Source organism: Peromyscus leucopus, chromosome 6 (genome assembly GCF_004664715.2).
Source record: "Peromyscus leucopus breed LL Stock chromosome 6, UCI_PerLeu_2.1, whole genome shotgun sequence".
In the NCBI taxonomy this organism is placed as follows: Eukaryota; Metazoa; Chordata; class Mammalia; order Rodentia; family Cricetidae; genus Peromyscus; species Peromyscus leucopus.
Window position 1 is genome coordinate 116,502,312 of NC_051068.1, and position 13,781 is coordinate 116,516,092.

At 37.7% G+C, this 13,781-nt stretch overlaps 1 protein-coding gene across 1 annotated transcript in view; it reads left to right on the forward strand.

The window, feature by feature from the left end:
• Positions 1-13,781, forward strand: part of Col24a1 (collagen type XXIV alpha 1 chain) — a 269,283-nt gene that overhangs the window by 157,841 nt on the left and 97,661 nt on the right. Inside the window, 5 exon segments of the mRNA XM_037207167.1 lie at positions 817-870; positions 1,095-1,139; positions 1,261-1,305; positions 5,933-5,986; positions 12,624-12,677. Of these exon segments, the coding sequence (XP_037063062.1) occupies positions 817-870; positions 1,095-1,139; positions 1,261-1,305; positions 5,933-5,986; positions 12,624-12,677 (252 nt within the window).

The following is a 13,781-nucleotide window of genomic DNA, read 5'->3' on the forward strand; positions in this document are numbered from 1 at the left end:
TAAGTCTCATCCTTAGGCATCTTCGCTCTTCTTCATGCTGTCCCTTTGTCTGTCCATCTCACAAGCCCACGAGGCTGACCGTGTACTTCCAGATGGTGTCTCCATTCCTGGGACAAATGTACCAGATCTGCCTCCCTGTGGACTCCTCCTCTTGATCCTTGAATTCTTTACTCTTTTTAACTTTGCATTCCATAGGTTCCATAATGAAGAAATTCGTGATTGTGTATCCACACAGCTATCTCTTCTCTACAGCAGGTGCTCGTGTAGAGGACACAGAATTGAGTCCCTTACAAGGCCCTTCGAGATGGTTATGCCTTAGAAAGTGAGACTTATCAGTGTATGAGAGCAACTGGCTCTTCTCTACAGCTAATTATTGAGTAAATATTGAAAAGATTTGCCCTTAAATGGCCTTTCTGTGCCTATTCTATGCCCAGTCCGCCTTCCAGTAACTGCTGTCCAGTAGGCAATAGCAAGCACATTGTCCTAAATGTTCATTTTCTAAAAATGCCAAGAGAGAATGGCAATTCCAAAATAATGAAACTTAAAAAGACTGTTTAGGAAAAAAACCCAGCCACTTATAAGTTAACTTATAGTCATTTAAGAATAAATCCCAGAGAACTACTGAGTAATAAAAAAAATAAAATAAATAAAATGAGTAAAAATCACCTAGGATTATAGACACCCAAACAACTCTTGCAGATATTTTTGTACTCATCTAAGTTACTATGTGGGATAACATCCTTAAAACATGGACTTGATTATTATTTTAAAGGGAACATTTCAAATTAACAATAAGTTATTTTCTTCTACCTGTAGGGACCCAGAGGACCAGATGGCCTCCCAGGGGATCAAGGTGGACACGGTGCCAAGGTACTTGCTGATTCTCCATTTCATGTGCAGTTAAATTTGGCAGAACCATTATGCCCTGTACATCTGAATAATGGTGTATTTCCTTCTAATGCATAATTTTCACTGCACACCAGTCATGCATTTTAATATTGAGCTACATACTTGATGCCTTTATTTCTGGGTGGTACCATGTAAGAACATGACTCAAATTCTGACCAATCCATCTGATATCGATATTTTGTTAGGGTGAAAAGGGAAATCAAGGAAAAAGAGGGCTGCATGGTCTTACTGTAAGTAATAAACCGTGTCTCCTTCAGTACGAACATTTTCTATCTCTTTGCCTTTTGCTTTCTTCCCTACACTATTTTGAGAAAGAGCTATATGACCTAAGCATTTTTCCCCTGTGTGTAGGGTAAGACTGGAAGCCCAGGGGAGAGGGGAGTTCAAGGAAAACCAGTAAGTTTTTGTCTTTGATGTGTTATTGTTATTAATAATTGAGCTGATGTGATAATTGTTATGTTTTCTTTATTCTCATCATGATTAGTTTTTCTCTAAAACCCCTTTGAAAATGAAATGCTAAGATATGTAACTGCACCAGGACGTAATAAAGAGAATACCAGAAGCTTCTATGACCGCTCACCTAGCTTCGTTCTTACCTCAAGTGCTGTTTTGTCTTTTGGATTGCAGAGCCACACACATCTTTCTTTCTTATTATAATGCTTATTATACTGCTTTCTTATTATACTGTAGGAGCTTTCGGTATTTTATAATGCTGGATATCTCCCTGCTTTCTATCACCTTACCCCTGAGAATCAATAATTTCTGTAATTGTCATTGTGAAAGAGGAGAGAAATATCAAAAAATGCACATACAAACATATACACTTATAATAATTACATAAATTAGCACACAGCTTAAGCATATAAGTATTTTAATTGCTTTGGTTATGAATCATAATGTTAATGACACTTTGATTTGTTATACAAATATATATTATGGTTTAAATTTAAATAATTTGATAATTCAAATGGATTGTAGCTGAGTAGTTAAAAATAAAGGCCAGGCCATACTTGTTTCGGCTGGTGGTGGTTGTCACAGAGGACAACCTTTCCTTGTTCCTATTTGAAATCTGCTGCCCCCTGCCTGTTGTCTTTCATAATAGCAATGTATTTGACAAAGGTCAAATCTAAAACACCAGAGATTTAAAAGAGAGAAAATAAATGACTGTCCTGAAAAAGCTGTGTTTGGCCTTGTGCCTTTAACTGAAGGCATTCCCAAAGAACACCCCTGTGTCTTCATGTTCATCATGTAGGGTTTATTATCTTGTCAGTGATAAAGATGCTTCTGTAGATTTGGACTACTTTACAATATTGCAGGCAAGGCTGAGCTCAAGTCCATTCCTATCATTTTAAAAAAAAAAAGTGAGGCTCACAGAAATAGAATTACTTATCCTGTATATTGTTGACCTCCCTTAGAATTTTATCTCCATTTCCAGTTTAGACAAATGGGATATTTCCTTAATCCTGTAAATGGTACTAGGATCATCTTGTCTTAGAGCACACAGTGCTGGATGGATAAAGCCACCTTAACTGTTGTCATAGCTTGGACAGAAAATGATGAGTTTATAATATCTATGAGGTTTATGAAATTCTTTGCCTACTTGACTCCTCCTTAGCTGAAGTGGAGTTTTAGGAAAGCAGGGAACATTTCACTGGAAAAGCTAAATAAGCCCCAAAGATTTCCATTAAGATTTCCATTATCTTTCAGAGGAATCTGACAGTCTCTATTCTTCAGATACTGTCAAAATAGGCAGCACTCTATAACACAACGATATTAGAAGTCAGACAACTTTTCTTACACGCTCCTAAAAATGGCATGTAGGGCATATTTTCTTACCCATGAAATTAAGAGACTAATAAAATCTGTAGAAGAATTCTCCTTGAAATTTCCCTGCTCTTACTTCTCCTCCTCCCTCTCCCTCCTCCTCCCCTTCTTCCTCCTCCCTCTTTTTCTTCTTTTTGATAGAGATTGATCCAGGGTCTAAGCACATGGATCGGTGTACGTTGTCACTAATCCACAACCACCCCCAAGAACTCAAATTGTCAGAATGGTAAAATGAAATACTAAGTGAGCTCAACAGTGTAGTACCCTAATAATCCTGAAAACTGGGAAGGGTGTGTTTGTCTGTGGACCACCACTGTTCCATTCACCTGTAGATCTGTCCCAAAAGTCAAAATCAGAAAGAAAGGCCATGATCCAATGATTTTTAGGGTCCTGTAGCCTGGGTGGCTTTTTTTTTTTTTACTATCTAAATCATAAAAATTACAATATTTCATACATTACTGGGTTTTTAATGAAGGCACCCTATCAATCCTTAAGATAGGTGTGTAAAAATCTCTCTGATCTTGTGTACCTCTGATTTTTCCCTTTGTTTCTTTCTAATTTTCCTTCATGTAGTTGAAATTCTAATTTTGTTCAACTTTGATTATCTCTTCCTGATAATACTGTTTTGGAAATGGCTTCATTGGATGTGAGGATTGGTCTCACCGGCCTTCATGGGCTTGCAGGTTATCTGATGTGTTCTTCTCACCAATTTTCTTTTAACCCACCTGCATCTTGATATTTAACATAAACATATTCTATTTGGATCATGCTTTTTATTCTGATAATCTCTGCCTTTTAATTACAATATTCGGTCCATTTCTGCTTAGTCTAATTGCTATGGCTAGACTTACATCTATTTTGTGCTTTGTTTTTCTTTGTTTTGTTCAATGTCTTCTGGCTTGAAAATTATATCTTAACTTGCCTATTGACTTTTAATATTTACTCATTCTTAATTTAGGTAGTTATTCTAGGCCAGGATCAGCAAACTTTTCCCATAAAATACCAGGAAGGAAGCATTTATGTTATAGAATACATGTGTAAAAACTTACAGTCATATAGGACAATTTATTAACACATTGTTTTTATACTTATTTTATATATTACATCCATGTGTATTATGAACCCCTCATTGTAAAAAAAGCTTGTATCTGAACATTAATAACATTTCATTTGCTTTGATATAAATTAGTGGTATACTTTAGAGCTTGGTGTGAGGAAACAGGCTTTCTACACATCTTCTCATTTGCCATTTCTAGTGATCATCATTCATTCTTGAAGGTTTGAATGTCTACGTGCTGCCATTTTCCTGGAGCCTATGAAATATCTTTTAAGTTTCTTTTAGGAAAGTCTGCTAATGGTGAATTATTTTAGTTTTGATTTGTAAAATATCTTTATTTCACTATTAATCTGTAAGGCAACTTTCAATGGATATAAAACTTTAGATTTAATTTATCACCGTAAAAAGGCCATTGGGAGAGAGGATGATATAGAAGTCATATATCATTAACATGTGTCTTTGCCAGTATCTCCTTATGGAATGATACATACCTTGTATTGAGTTAGACAGGTTGCTGGTCAAATACTGGTTCTGCCACTTAGTGCCTGATTTAACTTTATATAAATTAATCAACCTTTTTGAGCCTTAGTTTATCCACATTTAAAAATTAATATCTAGGTGGGAGGAACTAAAAAAATGGGTCAGGGATTGTGAGCAATTCTTGCTCTTCCAGAGGATCTGAGTTTGATTACCAGCATCCACATGGAATGGCTGACAATCTCCTGTAATTTCAGCTCCCAGAGTTCCAATGCCCTCTACTGGTCTCCACAGGCACCTGCACATCATGTTACACACACACACACACACACACACACACACACACACGAATAATAATAATAATATAATAATAATAATAATAATAATAATAATAATAACAACAACACATTTTTAAAAACGAATCTTTCATGATTATAAGAACTGTAATGGCTATTGTGCGCTTAGTACAAGTCTTTGTTATTCCCATGCTCATTTGTTCCCATGATTGCTGAGTCATGGAGTAGTGAGTTCTGCTGCAAAGTCATACATCATTAACAACATCTGAGAAGCCTTAATCAGAATTTTTATTTTAAGCCAATTTGTGCCTTTCCTCTTAATCCTCAATAAAAAACTGAGAACATGGAAATTGTATTCTTGTTTTGTGAAACAACCTTGGTGCAGAATCCACATTAATGGAAATACTAAGTTGGTTCTGTGTCCAAACACGTTTTACAGGGCAAACTGAGTGGGCAACATTTAAAGGTCTGAAATTTCATCACACACTTCAGTTAGCAGAGCAGGCAGAGCAAGGTCTTTGTATTGATCCTGTCTATTAATTTAGGAGCCTGAAGCGGAAAGAACAGCATATGATTTTCACAGCTGAAATAGAGCTTTAATCACAATAAATAAATAGATAGATGATAGATAGATAGATAGATAGATAGATAGATAGATAGATAGATAGATATAGATAGATAGATAAATGTAACTTTAAAATTAAAGAAAGCACAGCATTATGTTTTCTCTTATGTAGAACTAAAATACAGCCCATCAGTTCCACCTCTAGTATTTGCCCAAAGTGATGGAAAGCCAGGGCTCAGATACTGCATGCCCATGTTCACAGTAACATGCGCACAATAGCCAAAAGCTGGGCCAACCTCGGTGTTCCCTGATGGATGGATAAACAAAACGCGATTCATGCATCCATGGGACTATCATTCTACTCTAAAAGGGGTGTTTTGATCCGTGCTACAAGGAAGAACCCTGAAGACATTCTACCCAGTAAATAAACCAGACACAAAAGAACAGCTATCATATGGTCTTAATAATTACCTGGACTGTCAAATTCATACAAACAAAAGTAGTTATAGGGAATGGGGAAAGGGCAATAGCAATAAATGAATTATTAGCAGGGCTTAACTGGGAAGATGAAAAGGTTCTGAAGATGGATGGTGGGGATGGTTGATACACATTGTGGATCTACTTAATGCTAATGAATTATATTCTTAGTTGTGGTTATGGTAAATCATATATATTTTATGACAAAAAAGAAAAAAAATTAATGAATACAGAGAAAAGAACCCACAAGCAAAGGCAAGGTGTGTAAACTAGCTAAAATATTGTCAGATGCCACCTCTTCTACAAATTTCTCCTTTGTTTGTCCAGGGCTTACAAGGACTCCCTGGCAGCCCAGGAGACAGGGGGCCGGCTGGAGAACCGGTAAGTTTCCTTCTGCTCTTCTAATTATGGCTTTCCTGTAAGGTGCACTTACTGCTTTCATGACTGTTGGTCTGCAGTTTGTGAGTGGCCTGCTTTAGAAACAGAATCAACTGAATAGCGAAGACAAGCTCTACAGAATGGATGTTCTACTGTATCAACTCTGCAGGGTACATACAAACACATATACGTGTGTATTATATGCATATGTGAGTTACAGTTTTCACTGCTTCTGTGGCTTCATGTAGTCAAATTTGGTGTTTTTCTCGATGGCTGCTAAAAGGGCCATATTTCTGCTTTAGAAAAAAGAAAACGCTTTGTTTTGGTGACTCTCAGGAACGCTGTTTCTAGACCTGCTGTTCTTATAATTGTTACATTACCACACACACAATCACCAGCTCCATAATGAAGGCCACATAGAGAAGCCAGTCTCTGTATCTGATTGGCCCAAATGTGCAAATTTGACAGAAACACTGTTACATCAACAATGCAAAAACATGTGCCACAATTCCTTAGCTATGCTGCGGTTCTGGAGTTTCCATGGAAAGTGCAGTGGACAAAGGAAGGACTTAGAGACACTCCTTTCTCACAGCTTCGTAAGATGCTGTAATGTGTTTCTGAGATTCATAATACAATACAGTCTTTTGAAGCACTGAGTTGATATTATCACCAGTTGACACAATGGTTTGCAGGTGGCCTTTGTGTAATTAATTTAGATAGTAACAAGTGGAAAAAGTTACCAAAGAGTAAAATGTTCACACTTAACCTATAACATAAGGTCACCGAACAATAAGGGTTCACAATACGTATAATTCTTGCCTGATAAATATCTAAGATGTGGCATTGATTTTGCATAACTGAGTCTTTGGTTTGCTCTCTATTGTATGTGCATCAATCTGTTATCCCATCATTAGGGTTCATTTGACCTGAAATAGCACAGTCCTCCTCTACCAGCCTCCTCCAGTAAGTCCTCCTCTACACAGCCTCCTCCAGTACAGTCCTCCTCTACACAGCCTCCTCCAGTACAGTCCTCCTCTACACAGCCTCCTCCAGTACAGTCCTCCTCTACACAGCTTCCTTAACAATCTGATCACTCCATAAGCTCCTTGAAGCAGGGACTATTTCTTTTACCTTCTTACCACCTTTCCTGTATGATGTCCAGTGTAGTCCGTTTTCCCAATGTGTGTTTGTTAAACTGAATACACAAAAGGCCGTGCCGGAGGAATCACTGACAGTGAGCAGCATCACACTGAGGAAACGGAAGGAAGACTCACAGGATTTTATTAGATAAGGGTGTCAATCGAGCCATGGTCACAATGGAGACAAAATCTTAGGATCTGAGTAAGGAAGGACTTGTGACTTATACAAGAAAACACTTATACAAGAAAACACTTGTTAATAAAATGGCTTCATAGTGCTTAAAATGTCAATGTGAAGGTCACAATGTCACAGGACTGGCAATTAAAATATAAACCAATATTTGAACTACTAGTTCAATCATAGAAATAAATGGAATTGGTAAAATGAGGATGGCAAAAAATTAAATGTATTTTATATTTTGACAATAATATAATAAGTACTACAACCTTTTAAAGACTTTTTCTTCATGGCAGGCATTTCTATTAAATAGGTCACCATTCTTTGAGTCAGTCAACAGTTATTAAGAATCTGCTGTTGGTGTTTAAGAGTGAGGATGAAGTTTCCAGTCCAGTGATAGGAGAAAGTATTGATGAAATGATTACATATATAAATAGATAATTATAAAATGAGATAAGTACCTGAAAGCACAGTCAGAACTCAGTGTCCCTGGGGAAGCAGTTTAGTACCCTGCTCAGAGACCGTCCATTTCCTCGTGTGTACTTTAAATCATCTCTGGGCTAGCTATGTAAATAATTGCTACATGATATTGTTTAAGGAGCATCGTGAAGAAAAAGTCTGTACAGGTTCACTGTAGATATTTGTAAAGATTGCCTTCTTTCTGAACTTCATTGAGTCCATGGGGCAGAGTGGATAAAGAAGACTAACTATGAAGAGTTCAGATCTAGAGGATCTATGATAAATAAGCTGTCACAATATGGAGGCCCAAGAAAGCTTCCTTGAGCGGAGGCATGTGATATGAGAGAAGAGTAATACTTATTTGAGCCAAGATGAGGAAATTTTGTTCCAGAACGAGAGGACAGACAACATGGCTGTGACAGTTGGACAGGAAGCAGGTCCAACACAAGAACAGAAAGGGACATGCTGACCCCACACACAGCTCTACGGGCCCCATGCCAAGGGATTTGTAGTTATTGTAAGGATAAATGGACGGCACCAGGGGGAAGGAACAATGATCAGATTATTGTCTTACAAATATTATCAAACCACGTAGTAGAATGAATCAAGAGCCAAGATCCAGATAAGATGCAGCCAAAAGTCTATGATAAGCAGGCAAGAAAGAAGCAGAGAGGGGAAGGATTCCAAAGATGCTAAAAGCAGTAGGAGATCCCGAGCCTGTTTTGAAGTATTATTCCTGAGTGTCTGGCTCCTTGCATTAAATATCATTTGTTGAAGCAAGAAAACAGTGAAATACTGGGCTGGAGAACTGAAGATCACAAACTGAGTCATGAATCTGAGAGGCCTTTGAGAAATGATACGTTGGCTGTTGGATTCAGATCAGAGGAATGCACTAAAGTTATAAATATGAGAGTTGGGGCTGAAAAGACGGCTCAGAAGTTAAGAGTACTTACTCCTCTTGAAGAGGACCCAAGTTTGTTTCCCAGAAACCATGTGGTGGGCCACAACCACCTGTAACTCCGACTCCAGGGGATCCTATGGCCTCTTCCAGCCTCCAAAAGCACCAGACATGCATGGGGCTCACATACACACATGCAGGCATGCACTCACACAAAGACACCATTGTTTGGAGATGTAAGTACCATCACATAAAGAGAGTAGACACAGTGGGACCAGAAAGATGACTCAGTGGCTAAGGTGCTTGCTGCTAAGCCTGGTCACCTGAGTCCAATCCCTGGGACACACATGGTAGAAGGAGAGAGAGCGAAATTAGTCCTGCATGCTACCTCTAACTTCCATCTGTGCTTTGTGGCTAGTGACCCTCTCCCCCCAACACACACATATACATACACAATAAGTAAATAAATATAAAATAAATAAATAAGCATAATGAGAATTGAGCTTAGTCTCGGTTGGTGTTGCTTATTCTAAGAGGGGAACGTTTTATTCTACAGAATAGAAACTGTTCCAAGAACTGAGTGTAAGGGTTTTATAGACAGAATGGGCTGAGAGCTTCCAAGTCACTGTCATCATAAAGTAAGGTGAGGCAGACAGTCACAGGAAAGACATGACACCCAGTCATTGCCAAGTGACCTTTTGGTAGGGACTGCAGCTGGAGAGGCATCGATGCTGTGCTGACCGAAAGGGGCTGATTTGGAAATCTGCATTCCTCCCTGAGTTCTCAGAAGGCCAGACTGTACCTCCCTTTGGTTCAGTACTATAGTATTTGCATTCTGTTCTGTTGGGGCTGAATAAGAAGTCTTAGTTATTACAAACAATGGCCTCCTCTGACTGTTTTTATAGTGGATGTAAGGCTGAAGTTAAATATTGAAAATTTCAAATGTTGGTAGAAAAGAATAAGAATGCAAAAAAGGTGGGCGGGGCCAAGGGAAATGGAGCTGGCAGTCCAGTCACTGTTTTACACGCCAGGTGCTTCTGAAACAGCCACACTACGTGTGACTGCTCTCAGGCTGGGACAGAAACATTCAATAGTTGAGACAAAAACCACAGGACCCACAAACCCAAAGCCCTTCAGAAGAGTTTCATGCCATCCACCTTTGATTTCATTTGGTCGTTTAGGTCCTCTCTTGTTCTCTTTAGCCGTTGCTTAATTCTGTGGTGGCAAGTTGGGTGTAGGGACAAGGTCTATTGTAAATTTAATGCAATCATCCAGGAATTGGGACATTTTGTATAAATAAAGTAAATTTCTACAAATACCAAGAGAAAATCCAAACCTTCATTCAACAACATAACACACATTCTTTGGAAGCTCATATAAAACATTCCACAATATAGATCAAATTGTGGTCTAAAATATACATCTTAACAAATTTTAAAGATAATATGATAAACATAAACATAATATGATATCTGCTCACAGACCATAGAAGAATTAAGTTAAAAATGAAAACAGAAACATGCTGAAAAAAATCTCAAAATTTCCTGATATTTAAAAACATACTTCTAAATAATACAGTGCTAAAAAATGAAATCCCATGCCAGCAACATGGCTCAGCAGGTAAAATGGGCCAAGCCTGATGTCCTTACTTAGTTCAGTCCCTAGAACCCTCAGTGCAAGGAGAGAACCAACTCCTTCTAATCATTCTCTACCCTCTACAAGCTCACCGTGGTGCACACATCTCCATAAACACACACACACACATGCACACACGCACGCACGCACGCACGCGCATACAACAATCAGAAGAAAAATTTTCAAGTATCTTAGCTAACTTAAAGTGAAAATACAGCCTAAAACTTTGTGGATTAGAAGGAAATTTGTAATATACATTTTAAAAGGAATGCTAGAGGACTGGAGAGATGGCTTAGCAGTTGAGAGCACTGGCTGCTCTTCCGGAGGACCTGAGTTCAATTCCCAGTGCCCACATGCAGCTCCTAACTGTCTGTGTCCCCTGTTCCAGGGGATCTGACACCCTCACACGTACGTACACGCAAGCAAAGCACCAGTGCACATAAAAAATAAATGAATCATTTCTTTTAATTATAAAGAATATTAGAAAGATAAAGCATTTCAAATAAATAGTCTAAGCTTCCAACTAGAAATAAGAAAACTCGATATAGAAAAAGCATAATAAAGTAAATAATAAAAATAAAAGCCAAAAAACTAATTTAAAAATCAATTAACCCAAACACTTGTTCTGCTGAAAAAGGAGAAAAAAATTCCCCAATCCATTGGCAGAATAATCAAGAGACTAATAAGAAAATACAAATCACTGATGTCAGCTAAAAGAGAGAGGCCACCACTACTGATTTAAAAGGAAGAACAGCTCATATGTCCACAAACTCTGTAACTTAGATATAATTAACCAACTACTTAAAAGACTTTTTTAACAAAACGGACTTAAAAACCGATCATTTGAATAAGTCTATGTTGGTTAACCACTTAAATAAATAACCAATAACTTTCCCAAACAGAAAGCACTAGCCCTGGGTGATCTTGATAATGTCTAATAATCATTTAGCAAATAAATTATGGGAATTCTCTATAGCCTGAGTAGGGAGCTGGAAGCAACGGTGACTTCTCCCTGGTCCTTTCAAGAGGCCAGAATTATCCCAGGACCAACAGACATGTATGTTACAGGAAAAGAAAAGAACAGACCAGTGTCACTCAGGAGCATAAGTATAGAGTCTTCAGCACAATGTTAGATCAAATCTAACACCATGCATCAAGACCAAGAAAGGATTTATTCCAGGTATACAAGGGAAGTTTAACATTCAAAACACCTATGTAATCCATCACCTTAATAGTCTGAAGAAGAAAACAGTGTTATAAATACATCCAGGAAAATTATTTGACAAAATCTCATTCCCGCTCATGATAGAAAATAAAATACAGACTCTCAGAAAACTTGAAATAGAGGGAAAATCCCTAAGCTTTGTGAAGGATATGTATTGGGGAAAGACCTTAAAATCAGAGAAATGGATATATTTCATTATAGTCATTTATTTGGCAATGGAGGAGGTGGAGGAGGGGAAGAAGGAGGAAGGGAAATGAGCCAGCAAGTTAAAATATTCCTAGGCAAACTACAGTGCATGCTGCTGAATGAAAGAAACAACTGGAAAGCTATATGCTATGGCATTCTGGAAAGAGCAAGACTGTAGAGACGCCGGGCGGGGGGGGGGGGGGGGCGGGGATCACATACTTTTTCATTTAAAATATTTTTATTTGTCATATATTTGCCAGGGTTATTAAGTAGATATGTGGCTGTCATGCATATAAATAAGGTACATTGTGAAAGCCCTTAGCACATGTTCTAGTTTCATTCTTTTGCTATGATAAAAAAAAAATTCTAGCCAAAAGCATCTTCGAGGAAGAAAGGTGCAGTCTTACAGGATGCAGTCTAGCGCTGAGGGAAGTCAGGGCAGAGCCTGGTACAGAAAACATGGAGAAATGCTGTTTGCTGACTCCATTATGCTCAGCTCGCATTCTTGTAAAGCCGTGGACCGCCTGCCTGGGGAATAGTGCCACCCACAGTAGACTGAGTTCTCCCATATCAATTAAAAATCAAGACAGCCTCCTGAAGACATGCCCACAGTTAAAGATAACTATGGGAGCACAACATTCAATAATTATTGGGTATTTGATAATGTTTGTTGAATGAATGAGTGAATTAGGGAGTAAAATGTAATAGTACCCCTTACTCTATTTTTATTTTGAACACAAGCTTAGTTTACCATCATTCACAAAACAACATAGATGAATCAACTAAAGCTATAATTTTATTTATATAGAGAGTAAAGTAATATGTCAAGTCAGATACTACTCATTAAAATGAAACTGAGATGCATTGTTTATTAAAAAAGTAAACTTTGATTCTCATATCTTCAATTTATTTGAATATAGGGACCACGAGGACTACCTGGTAATGCTGGACTTCCTGGAGAGATGGGTGTGGAGGTAACATTTTGTGATTCATTCTAATCTTTGGTTCAACATGTTTTACAAAGTAAAGTGAATTAAATATATTAAGTATATGTGATGAAGAATAATTTTATGGCATTTTCTTTTATATATAGAAAATAAAACCTAAAACTATAAATGGCAGAAATAATCAATGTGAAGAGACAATTTCATACATACAAAGTTGTCCTCTAAGAACAAAAAGTGGATGAAGATTTCCTTTCACTGATGAGAATTGACTTGAAAGCTCTTCATTCTAAGAGGCAACATCCTTTAGAGAATGGGGAGTTTAGAAGTCACCCTACTTACTACACCATTTTAAATAACAAACTACATTTGTTATAATTATGAAATCCAATCATTTCATTTCTGTTTCTTACTCTGGTAGTAAAGCTATAGATTACCCCACTTCCCTGGCATCTGGGAAAGTGCTCTTGCTCTCTTCCTCGATTTATCTTCTCATTAGCCTTTCTCACACTCATATGAAACTGCCCCTCTACTTTCTTGGTTTTGCCAACTGAGTACCAATGTCACCATGAAAGCTATAACTCATGCCTCTCCTTTTACACCACTTATTGATGTCCTAGTGGCACTTTCTGTATTCACCTAGGTAGCCCACTAACATCTCAGGTGCAAAATCTGTGCACTATTATTCTTTTTCTATACATGAAGCCCATCACTTTCCTAATCTTCTGTTTTCATGAGCATCTCACTGAAAGACCCCATAGTCACCCTAAGCTGCTCCTACTTCACCCTCTCCTTACCTTTTCCCTTTGAATAAGACCTTGCTGCCTTATGGCTACCCTTCCCTCTTCAGGTCTACTGCAAAGGCAATTCTGCCACCTTTATGCTGTGTCTCCTCCAATGCCCCCAGACCCTCAGCTACTCATCTCCAGTTTGTCTTTATTGCATCATTCTTGAAATTCTTTAAGAGTTGAATAACCTTTACAATAAACATCCATTTCCTTTTTTATTTTTTCTATAAATTTTATTATAAAAAGTTTGCAAATAAAAAATCATACACCAAAATTAACTAATTTTTTAACACAATAATGTTCTATATTGTCTACTTCTGCAGACCTGTTCTTTATTAATTATTCT